This window comes from Pieris rapae, chromosome 15 (assembly GCF_905147795.1).
Source record: "Pieris rapae chromosome 15, ilPieRapa1.1, whole genome shotgun sequence".
Taxonomy (NCBI): domain Eukaryota; kingdom Metazoa; phylum Arthropoda; class Insecta; order Lepidoptera; family Pieridae; genus Pieris; species Pieris rapae.
Genome location: NC_059523.1, coordinates 4,977,821 through 4,998,554, shown reverse-complemented (window position 1 = coordinate 4,998,554; position 20,734 = coordinate 4,977,821). Strand labels below are relative to the sequence as shown.

At 31.2% G+C, this 20,734-nt stretch overlaps 2 protein-coding genes across 4 annotated transcripts; one reads left to right on the top strand and one right to left on the bottom strand.

Moving 5' to 3' along the window:
- Positions 1–1,129: 1,129 nt before the first annotated feature.
- Positions 1,130–4,227, bottom strand: LOC110992266 (DDB1- and CUL4-associated factor 13). The gene is made up of 5 exons (XM_022258012.2): positions 3,967–4,227; positions 3,324–3,868; positions 3,018–3,184; positions 2,262–2,562; positions 1,130–1,395 (listed from the first exon to the last, which is right to left on the bottom strand). Exons 1-5 carry the CDS (start codon positions 4,043–4,045, stop codon positions 1,144–1,146), a joined length of 1,344 nt encoding a protein of 447 aa, XP_022113704.2. The 5' UTR covers positions 4,046–4,227; the 3' UTR covers positions 1,130–1,143.
- A 394-nt stretch (positions 4,228–4,621) lies between these two features.
- On the top strand, positions 4,622–20,265 carry LOC110992264 (prolyl 4-hydroxylase subunit alpha-1). 3 transcript variants are annotated; one of them, XM_045631433.1, is made up of 12 exons: positions 4,622–4,849; positions 8,580–8,775; positions 9,369–9,514; positions 11,762–11,918; positions 13,318–13,499; positions 14,094–14,233; positions 14,664–14,794; positions 15,527–15,680; positions 15,937–16,161; positions 17,072–17,131; positions 17,739–17,904; positions 18,464–20,265. In XM_045631433.1, the coding sequence occupies exons 2-12, from the start codon at positions 8,591–8,593 to the stop codon at positions 18,580–18,582; spliced, it is 1,665 nt and encodes a 554-aa protein (XP_045487389.1). In that variant the 5' UTR covers positions 4,622–4,849; positions 8,580–8,590; the 3' UTR covers positions 18,583–20,265. The 3 variants fall into 3 exon arrangements, with proteins under 3 accessions (XP_045487389.1, XP_045487387.1, XP_045487388.1); XM_045631431.1 differs by having other exon boundaries at positions 14,094–14,245; XM_045631432.1 differs by lacking the exon at positions 4,622–4,849 and adding an exon at positions 7,522–7,716 and having other exon boundaries at positions 14,094–14,245.
- The last annotated feature ends 469 nt before the right edge of the window (positions 20,266–20,734 follow it).

Genomic DNA, 20,734 nt, shown 5'->3' with positions numbered 1-20,734 from the left:
GTATGTGGATAAACCTTTATATAAAAATGATTAAGATAAATCTTAAGATTTTAACTTAGACCAGTTTAAAAAATATTAAAAAGCTATTTGGTATGTTTTAAACATAGACATGTACAAATAATTTAATATTATTTGTACGGTTTTAGGTACTTTATTTGGTTTATATTGATTATCAAATATCAGTGTAAAGACCGAAGCGCATTGCATCCTATCTGTCGCCAAAAATGGATTGTCTTTGTTGGGTTTTGTTATTGGGATGCAGATAGGAGATCGATCGACTGTCATGGTCTGATTGTGGATTAATTATTGGGTTCGGACGTTAGCTGAATACCTATCTCAATTATTAGGGGAAGCCTTGTTAAAGTTTAATGTAATAAACACTGCCTTTTTTCTTTGAGATATCTTCGAATAAAACTTTGAATCGAACAATAATCGCTCATATTGTCAGTTACAATACAATTTGTTTGGAAACTCGACGCGTGATAGAAATAATAACAAATGATTCGCGCCCTAACGCCGTCTGGCGTTGAAAGATCACGCCTATTGCCGTTTTACTGATGAAAAAAAGAACCATTAGTTCACTCAAAGTGCAAAATGATTGGTGAAATATCACATTTCGACATCCTACATCGATATCGTGACAACAAACGAAAGTACAAATACTATTTGTGTTACATAACTGTATGTGTTATGTACCGTACGAGTGGGTGTTAAAGTATCGACTTATAAATATACTTCTTGAACATATTATAACAAATGGACATGATTATTGATAAATATATATATAATTAAGGGGGTAGTCTCCAGCACATTCACCCATTACCTGTAATGGCCAGTAGAAGTATGTAGAGAGGGTGTGAAAAGTATGCAAGTGAAAACTTTAACATCAAGACAACATAGTATACAACACATGTAAATTGGTACAATGTATAAAACATGTAAACATATGGTTTAGTAATGAAAGGAATAATTTTAAAGTTTGACCAATTATAAAAAAAATATATAATATATTAATATTTTTCATTCATTAGTGCAGCTCTCCCTACTCAATGACGTCCTTGGCTTGCGGTATTACAACTATGAAATTACTGTTCAACACTATAAAAATAATAATAATAAAAATCCATAATAGTTTTAAACAATTTATTCATCTTCCTTAACAACATGTTTTTGTCTTTCCGGTACATGGGGTACTGTACCAGGCTTGCTATGAACCCGTCTATTCGCATCTTTTCTTTTGGTCTTCTCCCGAATAGTCCTTAATTCCTTCTGAGCGTTTAGTATGTGTTTTGGTACATGTCTATGACGCGCTATTCTTTTTATCTGTGGATGACTTGCAAACTTCTCTTTGAGAGCATCTGCGTAGTTTAGGGCGGTGCGTTCACGTGGTTTTAACTGAAATAAGTTTCGTATTTATTAATTTCATAACCAACAATGAAATTCTAGAAATTTCTAGCATGCATTTGATTTTTTTTAATAAAATTTTAGTAAAAAAAAACACGTTTATTTTGGAACATAAGATCATCAAGGTATCACTTATTCCACGTCAATCAATTCGAACTTGTAGGCACCCCTACTCATCAGCAAAGAAGACAGAGGGTGTAGGCCGAGAAAAAAAGCCGGCGTAAAAAACTCTCGGTACTCTTTTAAAAAAAGCAAATCATCAAACCATACTACAATATTTAAAACAACTATATCAAATTAATTAGAAGTAGCCCTAGTCCCAGGCCCTTTTATCAACTAGATAATCGCTCACTATATAGCCTTTGTTACTTAGAGATATTGTAGCATTGTTATGCTGTAAATCATGAAATAAGTAATGGGTGGAAAAGTGTATTAAAAAATGCAAGCAACAGTTATTATCTAGTTGTAACTCACAACATCTAAGATATGGTTTGAACATACACAACATTTAGATATTGCAATAGAAAAATTATTATAAATGTCCCCATACAATAATACACAGTCAAATGACAAATGCAATGTTTTAATTAGAAATAATATTTTGTATTACTAATAAACTCCCGCTCTATATTGAACTGATATTAAATAAATTTATGTCAATAGAATGTATTCCAAAACGAAATAAAAATACATGTAATAAAGAGAAAAATGACATTCACAAATATTTATTATGTGTGTTTATGCTGTAATAGTAGAGTCAGTCTTCTCATGTTGAGTTGCAAATGACAGCCCAGGATCACCCATTTAAACACATTGATTATTTAAAAAAAACATAAAAAACTTAAATAAATACTTACAACACCTAGCTTTTCTGATGCTCTAGCCTTCCACATTCTAATATTCATTTCATCTGAACCTGACAAAATGTATTTATTATCCAAAGACCATTTGACGCATGTCAGCCTTTGCATTCTCTTTGTATGGTAGACATCTCTTGAATGGCCTTTGAGTGTTTCAAAGATCCTAACAGTCTTATCATAGCTTCCAGCTACCAACTCTCTTCCTGTTGGTGCATAGTCAACATCTACCACTGCAGAAGTGTGGTCAAAATGGATATTTACTGGTTGTTTTAACTTTCGAACATCAAATGTGTATAAACTGTAATCAGAATTTGATAATAAACCTATAAAGTACATATTTATTTAAAAAAAAACTTTACACCAAGAGTCCCTAAACATTTACCACTATCTAGGGGTATCCACAAAAGATTTATATACCAATTTTTACTAAATACAATGTCATAAATACTTTTAATGCAGAATTAATAGCCTGTCATAAAATAAAATAGCTAGATAGCTAATTAGAATGAGTGCTATATATAGTTTTTGGTAACTCTTGGATGGTGATATGAGTATAGGCAATTTACATATATAATATGTAAATTGCCTACACAACTTAATTGTTCAAACTAATATTTTCAATTACCAAGTAAGCATAAATGCAATATTAGAATACTTAACAATTGTCACTGAAGTGGTTTTCAAAAAGCTCATTAAAAAGAGGTGAGAACATAAACAATATCCATTTTTATAAATATATCATGAAATACTCACTTATAATCTTCATTTGCTACAGTAAACATGAAGGCCTCCATAGGATTCCATGCCAGTGCATTTGATCTCAGTTCTAGAACAACTTTCCTAAGTGGGCCAGTTTCTCTACAGTCATACAAAATTATACTTCTATCACTAGCACAAGAGGCTAGTAAATTTGTTTCTACCTGAAACATATAAATTATTATTGTTGTTTTTTTTATTTAGTAGACTCAATATTTTCTTTAGATTTTGATGTATAATAAAATCATTGGTTTTAGTTTTTAATGTTTAGTATTATCAAAAGACAAAAACATAAGCTATTACCTGATTAAATGCAACATGATGTAGACTATCTACACCCCATTTAAATACTTTAACAGGTTCATTTCTAGTATTTTCCCATAACTGACAATTTTCTCCACAAGTAGCAAATATAGGCTTATTTCTGTGATGTGAAATACCAGATACTACTGACATGCTTAACAAGGTATTGACAGGCTCTTCATCTTCAGCATCACAAACTTCAGACTTCCATGTTTTTATGGTTTTATCATCACCAACACTAGTGAATGAATCCCCATCAGGTGTATAACAAATAGCACGAACCCATCCCTCATGAGCAATAAAGTTCCGTGTGCATTTTCTAGAAGCCAAGTCCCATAATCTAATTTCTCCATCAAATGCACCACTTGCTAATACTGCAAGTCTTTGTGGATGCTTGGCCATGCTGGATACCCCATCTGAATGACCATCTAGACTACCCAAAAAGGGCTTGGCAAACACTCTTTCCAATTTAACAGCATTTAACGCACGAACATATTCGCGTGGGGCCTCCAAAGGATGAAGTGATGGATCATAATTTCTTTGAACTGTAAATATTTGGTTATTGATAGTTTTTGTAAAAGGATCTTTTATATTACCACATAATGAGCATGCAGAATTACTATATATTACAGGAAAAACTTACTTTTGTGAATATCCTTTTTAGTGGCACGTAAATAGTCTTCAGGATTTCGACTAATAACTTTAATTTTCAGCCCAGACATTTTGCATTAGTTTGTTTAAAATTATAGCGCAAGCTTATTATAAAATAAACACAAAATCGTTATAGAATAACTGAAAAGTTCAGAGTCGAATTAAAATTAATACGAATGTTTAGTTTATCATTATTCATTAGTGCATGAAGAAAACAACAAAATACACATGATTCTAACCTATATAGTATAATTAAACGTCAAGACTCAAAGGGTGACCAAAAAAATATTGACCAATTACCCACATATTCCGAAACTAAAGTAATTTTTCTTGGTTTTTTTTTACTGAGAAAAAATACCATTTTAAACATATGAGCTCTTGAGAAAACTTAATAACTTAAATAGTTATGAGGCTCTTGATGAAACTTACCCCATATGAACATATAAATTTCTAACATAAACTCCTAAGTTAAAATTACCCATCATTTGTAAAGGATTAACCTAAAGATTGTAACCCTAAAAAATTGTCACAGACTGTTTAGAGAATAAAATACCATAGGATGATAGAAGCTGATTGACAATTCACAGAAGACAACTTCAACTTTCTTCCTTTGTCCTGTGACTTTATCTTAGTCTATGGAGTATGGACTATGCTGTAAAAGGCACAACAAAAGTGGAAAGCTCGATCGTCCAATATTTCTTAAGCTCTGCCAAAGTTAATATTTCGTAATTCGTATAAACATTAATAAGCGTTATTTTAAAGTGTATGCTTTTGGATTGGATTTATGTTACATACTAATATAAATATTAAAAATTACTGATGTGCCGGCTTATTTATTAACTACATAACTTGAAAGTTGTGGCTGAATAAATAGAGTGAGTATAAAATCTGATTGATTTTTTTAAACATTTTTATTAATTCTGATGTGTTTGTCGAAGTGTTCGTCGAACTCGAATGTTAAGATTATGTTTTACCTTGTTGCAATTTGCGTTAAAATTATTTACCAAGCGGAACTTCGTCACTGATAAACACTGCATAAATATTTATATATGATAATTTTAAAGATTGGCAATTTATTTTGTGTATTGAATTCTATTGATCCTTTTAATGTGTTTATATTATCGTGTCATTTTTAATTTTGTTATATAATATAATGGTTTGTATATGAAATATTGTAAGTATAATTTAAAAAAAAGTTAAACAGCTGTGCAGTGTTCTCCATGTAGTCCTCCAATAAAGCAATAAGTAAATAAAGAAGCTATTTATGTTACAAATAAGGAAAATAAAACATGGCTCTTCTATAAATTCTAGACACCTATGAGGAAAAATTTCTGGTGCTGGTAAAAATACATTTTACACATCAAAGCCTATTAAGCACTCTCTTATATTCTGGTTTATTGATCTTAAAATTGTTTAAGTGTGTGTAAGTATGTTAATACAAAATAAATTGGATTGTGCTATTCTTTAAAGTTGGTTCTAATAAACAGTTAGGAATTAATTTAAACTGTAATTAACGACGTCATCAAGTTTTTGGCTAGAAACTTTTAAGGTTTGGAAATGAGTATTGGACACTGCAACATTGAAATGGCAAATTTTATGAAAATAAAAGAGAAGAATCTTCAACTAATCCAATTCTATAGAATATTTAGGTACGGTTCAATGGTCATCTTTGATGGTTGCCCATTACTAGACTACAAGTCTAATTTATCAGTAAAAAAAAAATATTTTATCCTTTTGCCATATAATAGTACCTGAATAACCATGTAAACTCCCAATTAATTGATTTTTCAGTCTGCCTAACGATTATATGGACAGTTTTATTATGTACAAAAAATGTCCTCTCAAAAATCACCCAATTACGAGTCCCGATGCAAAATAATAGACAAACTTCTAGTATGGAAAGTAGTGCAAAGCATAAAATATAGAAAGTAAATAATGGTTTAAGAATCAAGAATGTTTAATAAAATGTAAACCACAATTTGAGGAACATTTTAAAGTTTATTTTTCCATAACTGATATTCTTTCATGACTTTACATAACATGAAAAAATTAAAAAAATATTCTAAAAAACATGACACAAAAGTATTCGTGTAACAAAATAGTTCGTCTACCACTTGGCTTTGCTCTCAATGATAGCTTTAATGCGAAGGGGTATGGTTGCAACCAACTTCACGCTCCTCAGGCGTAATTAACTCCCAGACAGCCAAGAGTTTAGCCTTAAAGTCGCTCTGCAACCTTGATGAATTTTTAGGCAGAACTTTTTTCATTTTCCACCATAGGGTTTCGATCGGCGGCAAGTCCGGGCTGTTAGGTGGCCATTCAATTGTAGGGATGCTTTTCGCCAGCAGCCACGTCTTTGTTGTCCTTGCAGTATGGCAGGAAGCACCATCCTGTTAAAAAATGAAGGAATGCAGCCCCATATTATAAGAGACGTCGGAAACTTCACTTTGTATTTAAGACAATGAAATGCTTCATTTTCGTTCCGTATCACTTTTTCCTTTCATCGCCGACTGTCACTCCAATTGATACTACGCCAGTGATCGGAAGTCCAATTTAAATGATCACGAGCAAACTTTAACCCCTTTTTCTTTTGTACAGCAGTCAACAGTGGTTTCTTCTTAGGGGTGTAAAATCCGTAACACATTCTTTTTAGGACTCTTCTTTATACTATATTCTTCTTTATATTTATACTCTTCCAAGTATCAATTGAGACGTCTTTGTCATGTCCTATCATTGCACCGTGAGTTCTCCAGTACGAGCACGATTATTTTTCAATTCTCTTCAGAATTCTGTTTTCTACTGCACTTGTGATGTGTGGTCGGCCAGTTTTTTTTCAAACAAGAAGTCGTTCTATTCTTTTTATAGTGCTGAATGATTGGACCTGGGAAGTATCAAGTCTGTAGATATTTGGTAACTTGATTTGCCAGCATCGACCCCACTAAACTATTTGCTTTCGAAGCTCTTCACACACATGTTTGCCACGACACATTGTTATTAGAAAACTAATGAAAAACACTTACATTTTGAGAATTTATACATTTGTCAAGTGAGACACATAATTACTTTTACAAATTTAAATTATGCAACATAATTGTAAAAAGAAGGGATTATTTTATTTAACTCAACGAACTATTTTGCTTATATCTTCATCGAATCTAAAATAGGATATGTATAAATTTAAAAGGCTAAAATAGTTTATTGGTTCATAATTAAAAATTGCCATAAGTAACGCGACATGTTATAGTAGAACAGCTTAATATTTTATATAGAAACTTATACAAAAATAATGAAGTTTGAAAAAAAATCACACTAGACAAACTATTTTGCATCGTATAACTTAATTCTGACCAATTGTCTGCTAATTTAGACTATCGACCCATTATGTAAAAAGCTTCATATTTACATTAATAATTGGGGCCTATGAATGGGATGTAATTTATCATCCAAACAGTATTGTCACCGACAGATAAATATTTATTATTATTTATAAAACAGATATCGTCACCACAATGATAAGGTCACCGGCTTCTCGCTAGCTTCGACGAAGTTTTAATTTGTTCGTTGACCCGGCCGGGTGGTGCGCCGGAGCACGTATTTGTGCCGCGAGAAAAAGTTAAAGGAATTGCGATATATGTGAATTTTTCGCTAATGTGTGGTGATAGCTGTAGGTAGAGCGTGATAGTAGCTAGCAACTGTGATTTATATTTGTATGTTGTTTTTTTGAGTCCGCCTCGTGAATCCGGTACGTATCGTGCTTTAATTGTTGTGTAATATAATCTCTTATTCCTTCTTATGTTTGAATAAACGTCATAGATTTAAATGATATATTCCACCTCCGAAAAAGATAACATTTGTTGTTAAGAAATCTAATATAAAATCTAATACATACATTCTAGAAACAAAGATAAATTTGCTACTGAATCAAATAAGCAGGTACTAAGAATTATTCTACGAACTTTTATAATCATATCTGAATAATTAAATGCCTGTTTTATCCTAATATATTCCTCTTGGTATAAATGAAATATGCCGGCATTTGTTAGATTACAACGTGGAATCTTTGTGCGGTGTCCGACATATTTGCTGTAGTATGTCCCACTTATTAGTTTAGCTACTCAATACTCATTCATTTGCCCCTTCTATTGCTTATTCGTTGACATTAAATTGAAGTGCCACGTAGCTGAAAACACGCTGTGATTGTTATAATAGTTAAATAGCAATAAAGGGAAAATTATGCCGGAACCATGGCGCCTTGTTCCAGAACGTGAACAAACTAGATCTTTCGAGAGTAAACTTTTCTATCGTATAGTTTATATCTAGTGATATGCAGTATTCGTGTAAATCGAAGTAAACAGCTGCGTGAAACTCCATCCCTGAGATCTTGGGTTCGATTCCTTGTAAAAAAATTCAAAGAAACTGATGCAATCTGAGGCCATGACTCATTATATAGGGTTGCAGAGCCATTGGATTATTATTATCATAGATACACATACGCCTAGTTACATATTAAAATCACGAAGTAAGACTTTAAAATGAAATTGAAATTGAGAAACCACTTCATCTGAATTTAATTCCAACCTTTTCTTTCATTTGTTTATCCTCAAGAACCGAGAAAGATGGCGTTTCTCCTACGCTTTACTATCTCCTGTTTTCTCTTATCGTGCCACTGGTCATGGACCAATGCGGAATTGTTCACTGCCATATCAGACGTCGAACCTCTTTTGGAGACACACAAAAGGATCATAGATGACCTGGACGAATATATCTCTAAGGAAGAAGAAAGATTGGTTGTCTTGAAAAGGTAGGATTTGAAATATCACAATTTCTAAGTAATAAGTGAGTAAATCATATTTCTTGTAATTAAATGTTCGCCAATTAGCAAAACTAAAGCTAATGGAAACTTTACCTTACCTCAAACGTTTCCAAATTAACGTTATTTATATTTAAATTAAAAAACAAAAAAATACAAAATTAAGTGTTTTTGTAGTCATTATGTTTGTTTTAATGTATATATTGTATAAATTCAAAACCATGCAAACAATTAGTTACGGTTACTGATACACAAATTGTATTATTTTTATTGTAAATATTTGTATACTGTCTGTGTGAATTTATAATCGAACTTCAATTTAGTAGATACGTTTTTGACATGTTGTTATCATATTTCGCGCTGTGAACTCTAGTTCAAACCCTAAAAGCTCTCAAATGTGTCAAACCTCAAACAGAAAAAAATGGTTTGACAGCTCTTGAAACTATATTTAAGTTTATTCTGATTTATAAAGCTATTATATATAAGCTATATTATAGGGTCTAAGGTTCTAGAATCGTTAGGTCCGTGCGTTATAAATTAAGAAAAGTACTTTAGTAACAACAATGTCTATTATTGTATTTCAGACATCTGAACATATATAAAAGAGAACATAAAATAGCAATGGAGGATATTCCCAACTACTTAGGAAATCCCATTAATGCGTTCACACTTATCAAGCGATTGACGTCTGATTTGGATCATATCGAGCACAGCATTGAGATCGGAACAGGTATGTTATTAACTGTTATAATACATACTACATATCGGAAGAATAGCAGCTGATACTAACACCATTGCTCCTACATTAATAAAGATTATGATATTACTACAGACTATCAAATGGTCTGTTAATTTGTTGATCTATTAATATTGGCAAATCAAGTAAACCACAAATGTTTTGAATTAGTGTTTTGGAAATTATAATGACAATGGCAGCTGGTTCCAAAACGATTGCTCGGACATATGAAAATCATGTAACATTCAATAGGATATAGTATTTAAAGCATTGCTATTGGTTTAGTATGAGTATTTATAAATTAATTAGTATCCTACTCCTTAAGTTAAATTATAAAGACCAAAAAACAATTATACTAATTACTTAGGGTCCTTCAAGAAAAGAGCGTACCAATTCTTAAAGGGCCGGCAACGCACTCGCGAGTCTTTGGCATTGAGATTGTCCATGGGCGGCGGAATCACTTAACATGAGGTGAGCCTCCTGCCCGTTTGCCCGCTGTTCTATAAAAAAAAACTATAGCAAAAATGAAAACCACTATATACATAATTAGATTACAATATTAATAAGTCGAGACTTATTAATAATTATGGTGACTGTATGTCTAAAAGGAAATGGTCTTAGCTTAGGTACTCTACATTAATCCTGAGCAGACTGACTGCTCCAATGGATTTTTTCTATTGCTATTTCACAACCGCTTAGAAGGTATGGTGAAGCAAAATACCATCTTGTTTCTGCCGAAAGTCGACGTCGTTGACTGAAGTTGAAAGAAGGTTGAACACCTTATGTAGAAATGTGTCTGCCTCATTTCCCGTCATTAAGACTAGAAGTCATTTTTCCTCCAAACTCGGGCAAAATTGAGTAAATTTGCGACCAACTAACCCAAAGATACACGTCCCTGTCGATAAACAATTTATAACTTATGTAAATTTTTATTCATAACGGCGAGGTGATGTTGTCCCGTTCTTTTGTGAGTTTTAAGTTATTTGGCTTGTTAATAACGTATTATCCTAACTTACGATGTTAAAAGATTTTATTTACACAATTTACTCACATTTAATTATCATACATTTTCTAAGTTAGGTAAGAGCGACTAATATTGTTTATTGTTTTACATTTATGATACCTAAATATACTTGGATTTAAGTAATTTATTATTACATTAATAACACGAAGTAACACAAATACTTTGAATTTTAAGCAAAAAAAGATATTTCATGAAGTTAGTTATTTAAGTTTTACTATCAAATCTTAAATGCTTTCACTATTTCTTTTATAAATTATTTCTCTCAATAAATACCAAATGGAGTATTATCTATCTAGTGTTATAACTATCAGAAACGCATCCTTTATACGAAAAAAGATATCCTTTTTTATATTTAACCGAAAATTTAAAAATCATAAGATAACCTTTGAGTAGCTAGAGAGTAGCTGAAACCAATAAGCCATCACTTAATCAAAAATCATACTAAAATAAATCTTAAATATTCAATTCATCGTAAAATAATCACTAAGTTGTACCTCGCAACTTATATTAAAACTTAAGATAACAAACGCATGCAAAGTTATTAGCTAAATGTCAATTGGGTAATAAATGTCAATGAGTTCTAGGCAAACATAACTTACGAAACATATGATGCAGTGATTAGCACATCACGATATTTGCTTTAGATCCGGTAGCAAAATTGTTGAAAAAATACGCATTTTTAGCATAACTGTTGTACCGGAGAATTCAAATATTGACGTAATTTTGTCATACATGATGTTATTACGAAGAATATTCATCGCCTTGTATGAACGTGCGAATTTATATTTATATTATTTATATTTATTTTCAAAAAAAATTATACATATCATTGCTTCCAATACACTATTTCACGAATGACGTGCTACGCGTCGGGAAATACTCCCCGGTAACATCAGTAATATTTTTATTTACAATATTCATGGGCGAGCCAGGGTGCAATTCCCCGCATTTTTTCAATTCCGCGCACAGGAATTGCGCCCTGAAACTTGCGTCCTTGAAAGTTTTCTATGGTAGTAGGTTATAATTATTTAGGTTATTTTTTTTCCACTTCCGGTTACTCTTTAGTCGATTCTCCCTTTTTTCCCTTAACACCCTTAACTCTCTTTTGACACAGGTTACCAGTTGTCTCAGCTTTTTTTTTATTCCCGTGTGTAATTATTACCGGGTTACTTGTCTGCCAAAATATAAATAATTAAAAATCATTACTGCAATTTCAGATTATATAAAGAACTTGACAGTGAACCATGCTGATGTTAAATACCCAACGTTGGAAGACCTTGCCGGCGCCGCCCAAGCTCTCACGAGATTACAAGAAACGTACCATCTCGAAGTCTCTGAATTGGCTGAAGGAAGACTTAATGGAGTCAACTACAGGTATAACAAAAATCAATCGCGTAGATTAAATATGCAAACTTGTGTAGAAAATTCTCGAACTTTAATTTTTATTTATTAGTTAGTTATTTTGTCTGAAAAGAATTTTAGCCTCGTAAGCATATTTCTCAGCTGATATTTAAATCTATTGATCAATTAGGACAATATGTGGTTTTCGTAATTCTCAAAGTTAAGTAGAAGTGAGTGTTCAAATAAAACATTAAATGCTTCTAATTTTACATTTACTGCCAGTTCTCAAATCAAAGGTGTAGAACGGAAGAGAACTGGCAATAAACTCTACCCCAATCTTTTTAATCACCAATTTTTTATGCTCTTCATAGGTAAAATCGCTATTGAAAGTAAAACAAGTATTTTACTGAGAATTGATCGACCGATATGTTAGTAACGAAGGTCCAAAGATATTTTTTATGCTTTCGTTTTATTTCCATCGTAATCAAGGTCCTTTTTATTTACATTTGCGTGTCACTTGTATAATGCAATACGCTACGACTCGTGTTCATTTAAATTACAGTTATTGCAAATATGATTAATCTATTAAGTTTTAAATGTTTATACAGTCTTATGTTTTTTCAACTTGACCATATTTTGGACTAGAGGTCGTAGTTCGTTTTGCTTAGTTTATGTTCCTCCTGTGAGTAGAGCGTTCACATACCACAAAGGGAAGGTAACGCCATATGTTTATCTCGCTCTAATACACAAATTTTACCGTTCTCTCTCTGTTTTACAAAGACGTATCATCACATGGTCTATATAATGTTGCGTAAGTCGTTACACGATGGTGCAAGGAACGTCGAATGTTTACTATTAAACGTTTACGTTTGCTAAATCGAAAATCTATTAAAGAACAAATGATTGGACTAGAAAATTCCAACAATTTATGTTCTTTATATTATTCGAAAATCATCGATCTAAGACCAACTATTTACGAAACTCGGTTATTACCAGCAAATCGATATATTTATTGTGACTAAAAAAAATTAAAAAACCCAAACTAATAATGGCTTTATTTGTTCTTTCATATTAAATATATATTATAATCTACCAATCAATCAATCTTAGAATTGCACTTAACTTAGAAATCTTTGTAAAACCGTGCTTTATGTTTCTGTTTCAATGTGTATTCCGTTTTGGCTTTTGTGTGTAGTGTAATTGTTTGAATATTGTTTAAGGTGACAAATACATTATAAAAAATAAGAAAGAAAAATATATTTAAAAGAATTTTTATAGTTTTGAACTTCATTTTAGAACCTATTTCAGTTCTTTTTCAGATTTATTAAGAATGATTACACCTGATAAATGTTTTAATTAATTTACCCAACCATAAATGTTTTTTTTTTACCAACATATTACTTCAGTAATGTATAAAATATTTAAATTACAGTGCACCAATGAGTGCGGGCGATTGTTATGAACTTGGTAAAGCTCTCTACAACGAGAAAGATTACACAAACGCTCTCGCATGGATGACACAGGCTATGCGAAAATATAAAGAGGAAAACCAGCCTTATTTGTTTAAAGAAATCGATATCATGGAATATATTGGATTCGCTCACTATTTATTAGGTAAATTTATACGTATAATTTGTAGTATAAAACATATCTAGATAACTTTCTATGATGGGTTAGGGTTGCATATCAACCTCATGTAATAAATGATGATGATCTCGCAAAAAATATGTAAAACAAATTAAAACAGTAATTACATTTTTTGACGTGACAACCCCGTCAAAGACAAAATTTAATAGTGTCAACTATTTAAAATTCCTTTTTTTTTAGTTTCGAATAATTTTAAAGGTATATTTAAAATTTGTGTAGTTTCCGACTGAATCTTCTGCCTTTTGGTTTATCCTTTATTGTATTTTAATGTATTATCTTCTTTCATAATCAATAATAATATTTATGTAAATATTAATATGTATTATTACTAGCTTATCCCTTTGTTTCCTTTTGATATATTTGTAGTTTCCCTACTCTTTACTTGAAAGTGGCATAAAGTTATTGCCATAAAATTAAAAAAATGTGTACAAACTCGGAAAAAAATAAAGTAAAAGTAAATATATGTTTGAAACGGCAACTTGGTCAAAGACAGAATGAAGACTTTTTATAATACACCTTATTAAATTTCGAATCATTTCCTAAAATTAAAAATATTTATAGGTGATGTCAAGTCTGCACTAGAATGGACAAAAAAGATGATAGCTCTGGATCCGAAACACGAGCGCGCACGCGGTAATGTTCCTCATTACAACAAAATTATATCAGAAGATGAAGAAAAACTACGTAGACGAAGGCGCGGGGTAGGTATTAATGTACGCTAAAACTATAATTTATATTTTAAATTATTATATTTTTTGACGTGACAACGTCTTATAATTCGATGGAGCCAGCAGCAAGCACCAAAAAACAAAACGCATGCGGCGTTACTTCGATCTGAGGCGTTCCATTTAAAGCTTAAAGTGCAAGCGAGGGCGTGGAACGAGCGACAAAGTGTTCGTTAAAAATTGACATAATTGTATTTATGCGTACAAATGAATGTAACTGGAACAATGTTATTGTGATTTCCATTTCATCCATTCAAAACGATGATAATGGCGTAATTAATAATAGTCTAACCCTGTTTTGACTTTAGTTATTAGTAAGACCTTGACAAAAAAAACAATATTTGTTTTTGTATTGTGTGTATTGATTGCGTATAACTTCTTGTTACTTACATAATACAATTTTTAGGACGTTGGGAAAGAATTAGAGGAAGAAACCACAAATAAGCCGCCAACACTCACTCCATACGCGAAAGAGAGAAAGGTTTATGAAAAACTCTGCCGTGGCGAAGTGGACATTCCACAAGAAATAACTAAAACGTAAGCAAAATGTGTATTAGAGGCATATGTTTTCAAAAAATGGATATAATATAACTATGCTTTAACAACCAAACTATAAAATGTCGGTTTAAGTTAACTATGCTTTAAAATAAAATTTAAAACAAAGCAAAAACACAATTTGACAAAAAGAGACAAAAGCTATCTTTCGAATAGTGCAATAACACTGATTTTGTTTTTATGAATAATAATTTTTCCATCCTTAGAAATAGAAGCTAATGAGATTCTATTTTGTTCATCTTAGAAAGATTGCCTTAAAGAAATCGCTTGGTAGGAATAAATGTTGCCATCGTAATATTCCATATTCAAATTCGTATCACGAGATACAATGTCGTCTTAAGCGCTGTCAATTGTCAAACTTCATGCATAAAAAACGACAGTTCTTGAAAGTAGATTTAAATTTCGAATTATTTGAAGAAGTCTATTAGGTATGAGGTGTGCAATTATTTAATCAATTACCATCTGAAATTCGCAATATCGGTGCGATGGACAAATTCAAAAACGCATTAAGATGCATGTTAGAGTAAACATAGTAGACTAAATTTGTGCCGACTAATGGCGACTTCTATCTCGCTCGTACATATTACATGTACGTACATATTAAGTTTCTCATGTAAATAAAAAAATTGTAATGAGAAATAAAATTCTTTAAAGATTAACTTTGATTGACGTTTCAGAAATTATAATTTTAATGAAACGTTCAAATACTTTCAGGCTAACCTGCAGATATTTAACAGAAGCCCACCCGTTCTTGCAATTGGCAGCCGTGAAGATGGAATATATGTATCGGAATCCCGATATTGTTGTTTTCTATGACGTACTCAGCGACCAGGAAATAGATCATATCAAGAGGATGGCTAAGCCAAGGGTGAATATTTTGTTTTAAAATTTATTTTGGTATACATATATTCAAAAAAATGTGTTTGTACTATGTACAAGCGTCAGGCGGGAGAAGATAAAATCATTCTAAAAATTTCATTCTGTTTGTAAAAAAAACCAACAATAGAAAAAAAGTATTTTGTATTTTATTAAGGTTTATATTATAATAATAAAAGATATACTTTGAATAAAAAATTTAAATTGAAAATTGAGAGGATTTTTTTTTATGTAAAATTTCTCAACAGTTCAAACGTGCTACGGTCCACGATCCAAAAACGGGTGAACTAGTTCCAGCCCATTACCGCATCAGCAAGTCGGGGTGGCTGAAGGATGAAGAGTCTTCCATAGTGGCTCGCGTGTCCCGCCGCGTGGCTCACTTCACAGGACTCGATATGACGTCTGCTGAAGAACTTCAGGTCGTTAACTATGGGATTGGGGGACATTATGAACCCCATTTCGATTTTGCGAGGGTAAGTTTATATAAATTAGCAAAATAAAATTATATTTATATTGTTATTAGGCATTTGTAACTAGGGTCAAGATTTTAAAATAGAATAAAAATGTTTTGTGTTAATAATATAGTACAAAAGTTAACTAGGGTATTTAAAATAATAGCAAGATTAAATTACAATTTTTTTAATTTTCATAAAAACAAATCTACAATATTGTTCATAACAGAACATAGTATTGTACATTTAAAGACATAGTCATAGATATATTACAAAGTTTTAATTAATATATGTTATTCTTTTGCTATCCTGTTTTTCTTTTATATATAAACTAGCTGACCCGGCGAACATTGTTCCGCCATAATGGCAATTAATAAGCATTGTTTTTTTATTGGAAAAAATACAAAAAAATTAAATACCTACATTAATCATTCATTATACGAATGGGCAATGGCATTATCATTACATTATAATTATTTATTATTTATTTAATAGAAATAGTTTGAATATTGATTTCTTACAAATATCAAATAGTCATCTATATGTCAATTACATAGCTATCATTTGCGTTTTGTTATTCCAAGTCTGATTCTTTTTTGTTATACCACGTTTTACTGACTGACGTTTCATGTCAAGTCACACGGGAACGCTGTCGAACGGGTTAAAAATTATCTTATGTCCGTCTCCTGGCTCTAAGCTACCTCCATACCAATTTTCACCCAAATCTGTTCTGCCGTTCTTGAGTTATAAGTGGTGTAACTAACACGACTTTCTTTTATATATATATATATATATAGATAGATATTATGACCTACTCATACAACGAACCAAAATTTTATTAAATAAAATGTGTACGTCTACGTTTGTACGTATTAATTATCCTTATCACATTAACGCATGTACTCGTATAAATTGTTTTTTTTTTTTTCAGAAACAAGAAACTGCATTTGGAAAGGCCAATGGGAATAGAATTGCTACAGTTTTATTCTATGTAAGTTATTGTATAATCGTTATTATTATTAATAAGCTATTTTATAAAAACAGAGCTACAAATATAATGCTTTGACTTACATATGAAGTGAATAGATAAAAGCTAATTTAGATAATGTATAATCTTAGCCTACATAATTATTAAAAAGAATATATTTAATACAGAAATAACATAATACATAAAAATATATCTAATAACTAACATTAAAATTTAATTATTATTATGTTTCGATTTGAGGTTACACAGACCATCAGAAGCTATAGAGCAACAGATAATAATTTACTGTTATGAAATATTATTTTTCCTTTTTGAGAGATAACATAAAAACCTCATGACAGGCTTCTTGATTGTTACACTATAACAATATCGTTTACCAATGGTAAATTCTAGAACATTCTAGAAAGGAAAAGACGTTTAAATCTGAAATAGTTTAATATAATTTCGTAATTATCTCGATTATTTAGTTTTAACCAGTAACTTAACTTTTTCGACTACTATATGCGTCTAGCGTTAATTTATTATTATTATTTCCTATTTATTAATATATAATAAAAAGATTAGGAAATATAGTTTAGTGAAGAAATTTGAGAATAAACTTTTTCTCCAGATGTCGAACGTGGCTCAAGGTGGCGCCACAGTCTTCACGGAACTGGGTCTTAGCGTTTTCCCCGTCCGGGGCGCTGCTGTTTACTGGCTCAACTTGCATCCGTCTGGTGAAGGGGATCTGGCAACACGCCACGCAGCTTGTCCCGTCCTCACTGGATCTAAATGGGGTAATGTTTTTTACACAATATTTATTATTATCCCCTTTTTTGGTACAGCGTGTGATGTTTAAGTATACTTTTTTTGTACATACTTTTATGTGTACTGTAATTATATAATATAGCCTTTTATTCAGTACAACTCTTTAGGTACACATATAAACATAGATTTCATTAAACTAAGTATTAGAAAGTTAAGAAAAAAAAACTATTCTAATATTTGTATCTTGCTGGTTTTTTGCAAATCTGTGTGTTATCTTACTGGTACTATTGATATGAATATAATTACATATATAAATATCATCTGTGTATATGTAATCCAAATATGTGAATTCATAGTAAAAACATATTTTATATTTTCAGTTAGAACTAATAATTTTAAAAATTCGTTCGAAAAACGACGTTGTAATCCCGTAGTAATTTAGTTTTCCCATCTAGAAGTAGAATTTCTTGATATCTTTCTTTTCTGTTACTGATCTCAATTTTCCAGGCAGAAGCACAAACAAACTAGGTCATACAAATTGAAATAGCGATAGACTTTAATAAGTTTAATATATCAAACCTCTTTCAGTGTGCAACAAATGGATTCACCAAGGTGGTCAGGAATTAATACATCCATGCAATCTGGAGTACCAACCCGAAAGTATGCGACGTAAAATCCCGCGACCGATTCCAAAATCATCGAGATAGGTAAAACTACATTCAGACCCTGCTCTGCGCCATTCGCGATTTTATACTTTGTTGTTTCCTTAACATAAAAACATAAGATTTATATAAGAACTGTAAGTATTAAGGATACAGCAATAAGACGCCATTTTTAAATGTTTTATAACATGACTGCAAAAAATCTTGTTTATGTTATCATTTTTCGGTTTATTATATAAAGAAAATAGCTGTTTTGATGTTAACTTCGCTTTTATGATAGTTCTAATATACGAATAAGATCGACCTAAATGCAAAAGCAAACATTTTCTGTCTTTTTCGTCTAATTACAACCCAAAATACATATAATTTTGTCAAGTTAATGTGCGTATTGAATAGTTCGTCTTTGTATTGGCGTCAACAAAAGTTTATCGACATGAGTCCCACAGCGTAGTTTACAAGACATTTGCTGGATATAATAATTCCTGTAGCATTGTTGCAAATAAAGGTTTTTGTACAAGCTAGTATATATATATAGTTTTATATTAATTTTTTAAAGTGCGAAATTTAACGATGGATATCGGCAAACCCAAAGTATCGCCGATATATCCGTATCGGTATTGGATGCATCCCTACTTATAAGACTTTCCAAAACTTTTGACATTTGAGTGTCTCCCACACTAATTGCCGACATATACTTGACAGTCTTAGTTTAACTATTAGCAGAACTGATACAAATATTTAGATTAATAAACACAAATTATTTTATATGTTATTGTACTATTTTAGTCATTAGTTAGCAGAGGGCAACAAGTATGAACGTAGCTTTATTACTTTATATTTAATGAATACAAAAATAAGTAAATCAATTAAATCAGTTAAACTGGTTTAATTAAAGTACTGAAATTTGGTTGTCACTTGACTTACAAGTCCTATGCGGGGAATGTTTCCATCGTAGAAGTAAAGGTCATTCTAGCTTCTTTAGTCTGTTTTGGATTTCTCCGATTCTTCATGTCTGGTTATTCCAGTGGAAAGCTGGCAATGTGACTTGAATCCCTCAGTGTGTTGTCCGCCCGATTCCATGTCGTTAGTGCTTTAATTAAAACATTTTACTGGGGAAATGGTTGTTGGGGGTGTCAATGTTGTCATATCAAAACGACAATACTATACGTAATTATACAAAGTATGAGTTCAAATTAGCATTTATGTAACAAAAAGTTTTTATTATCTACTATTTTTTCGTCGTCCTATGTTTTATCTGTGTGATTGTATCTATGATTTATCAAACTAACTGATTACTGACTGACATTTTGTCATGTGCTCTACAAGGCGTCCCACGTCTTACGCCCTGTATATTCTTAAAGAAAAAAATATATAATTACAAAGTTTATTAAGAAAGCCATACATAAAAAATTACCTAATTATTATATGGATTAATATTTGGTATCTTAATCTATCTGATAGTTAGGTTTGAAACACATAAAAACTGAATAATACAAATTTCTTGCCTCAATTAGTATATAAAATGAGGCTTTACATATATTTCAAGAATATTTTTAAAGCCATATTAAAGCATTTATTTGATTAGGATATGTGATAATTAAACGAATTAATATATTGAATATTGCTTTTTTCATTGATTGAAAAGATTATGTTATTTTTAAAATATTTGTATTCCAGTGTTGTATTGTGTTCAAATGAATCTACTAATGAAAATGATAATGTAATAATAATAAGAATAAAAAATATAATGAGAATAAAAATATCTTTTATTTTAACCTTTATATCAATAAATTTATTTTTATTTATTTTTATTTTTTTCCCTACTTGGCCTACCCCCCGGACGAGGTCATCTCCGGCCGTGGAATATCAATATAAAAATTATTATTTCTCTTTTTAATTATTATTTACAACTAAATTTTACTGGTTTCTATTGATAACTATGCTCCCTATTTCTGGTTGGATTTACTTTACATTTTTATTTATTAGATGGTTCAACAAGTCATTAGTATAGTGTTTTTAAGTTGCGACGCTGTATGCATGAGGGATCAGTCTGCATCTGAACAGGGGGTATCTTGGAAAGGGAAACAATCTAAAATCTTACCTGGGCGTGACCTCGTGTGGGACTATTGACAACCTGATACTAACCTCCATCGCTTATTCCTTCAATAAACTCGTCAGTTTTTAGGCATCAACTGTC

Bases quoted from the DNA above. Each gene is read 5' to 3' on its own strand.
- LOC110992266 (XM_022258012.2), bottom strand. From the start codon at position 4,045: ATGTCTGGGCTGAAAATTAAAGTTATTAGTCGAAATCCTGAAGACTAT. The intron at 3,185-3,323 runs GTAATAGCTTAT...TATATGTTTCAG, and splicing joins ATCATGTTGCATTTAATCAG to GTAGAAACAAATTTACTAGC. The intron at 2,563-3,017 runs GTGAGTATTTCA...TTCTGATTACAG, and splicing joins GTAGCAAATGAAGATTATAA to TTTATACACATTTGATGTTC.
- LOC110992264 (XM_045631431.1), top strand. From the start codon at position 8,591: ATGGCGTTTCTCCTACGCTTTACTATCTCCTGTTTTCTCTTATCGTGC. The intron at 13,500-14,093 runs GTAAATTTATAC...AAATATTTATAG, and splicing joins ATTCGCTCACTATTTATTAG to GTGATGTCAAGTCTGCACTA. The intron at 14,246-14,663 runs GTACGCTAAAAC...TACAATTTTTAG, and splicing joins GGCGCGGGGTAGGTATTAAT to GACGTTGGGAAAGAATTAGA.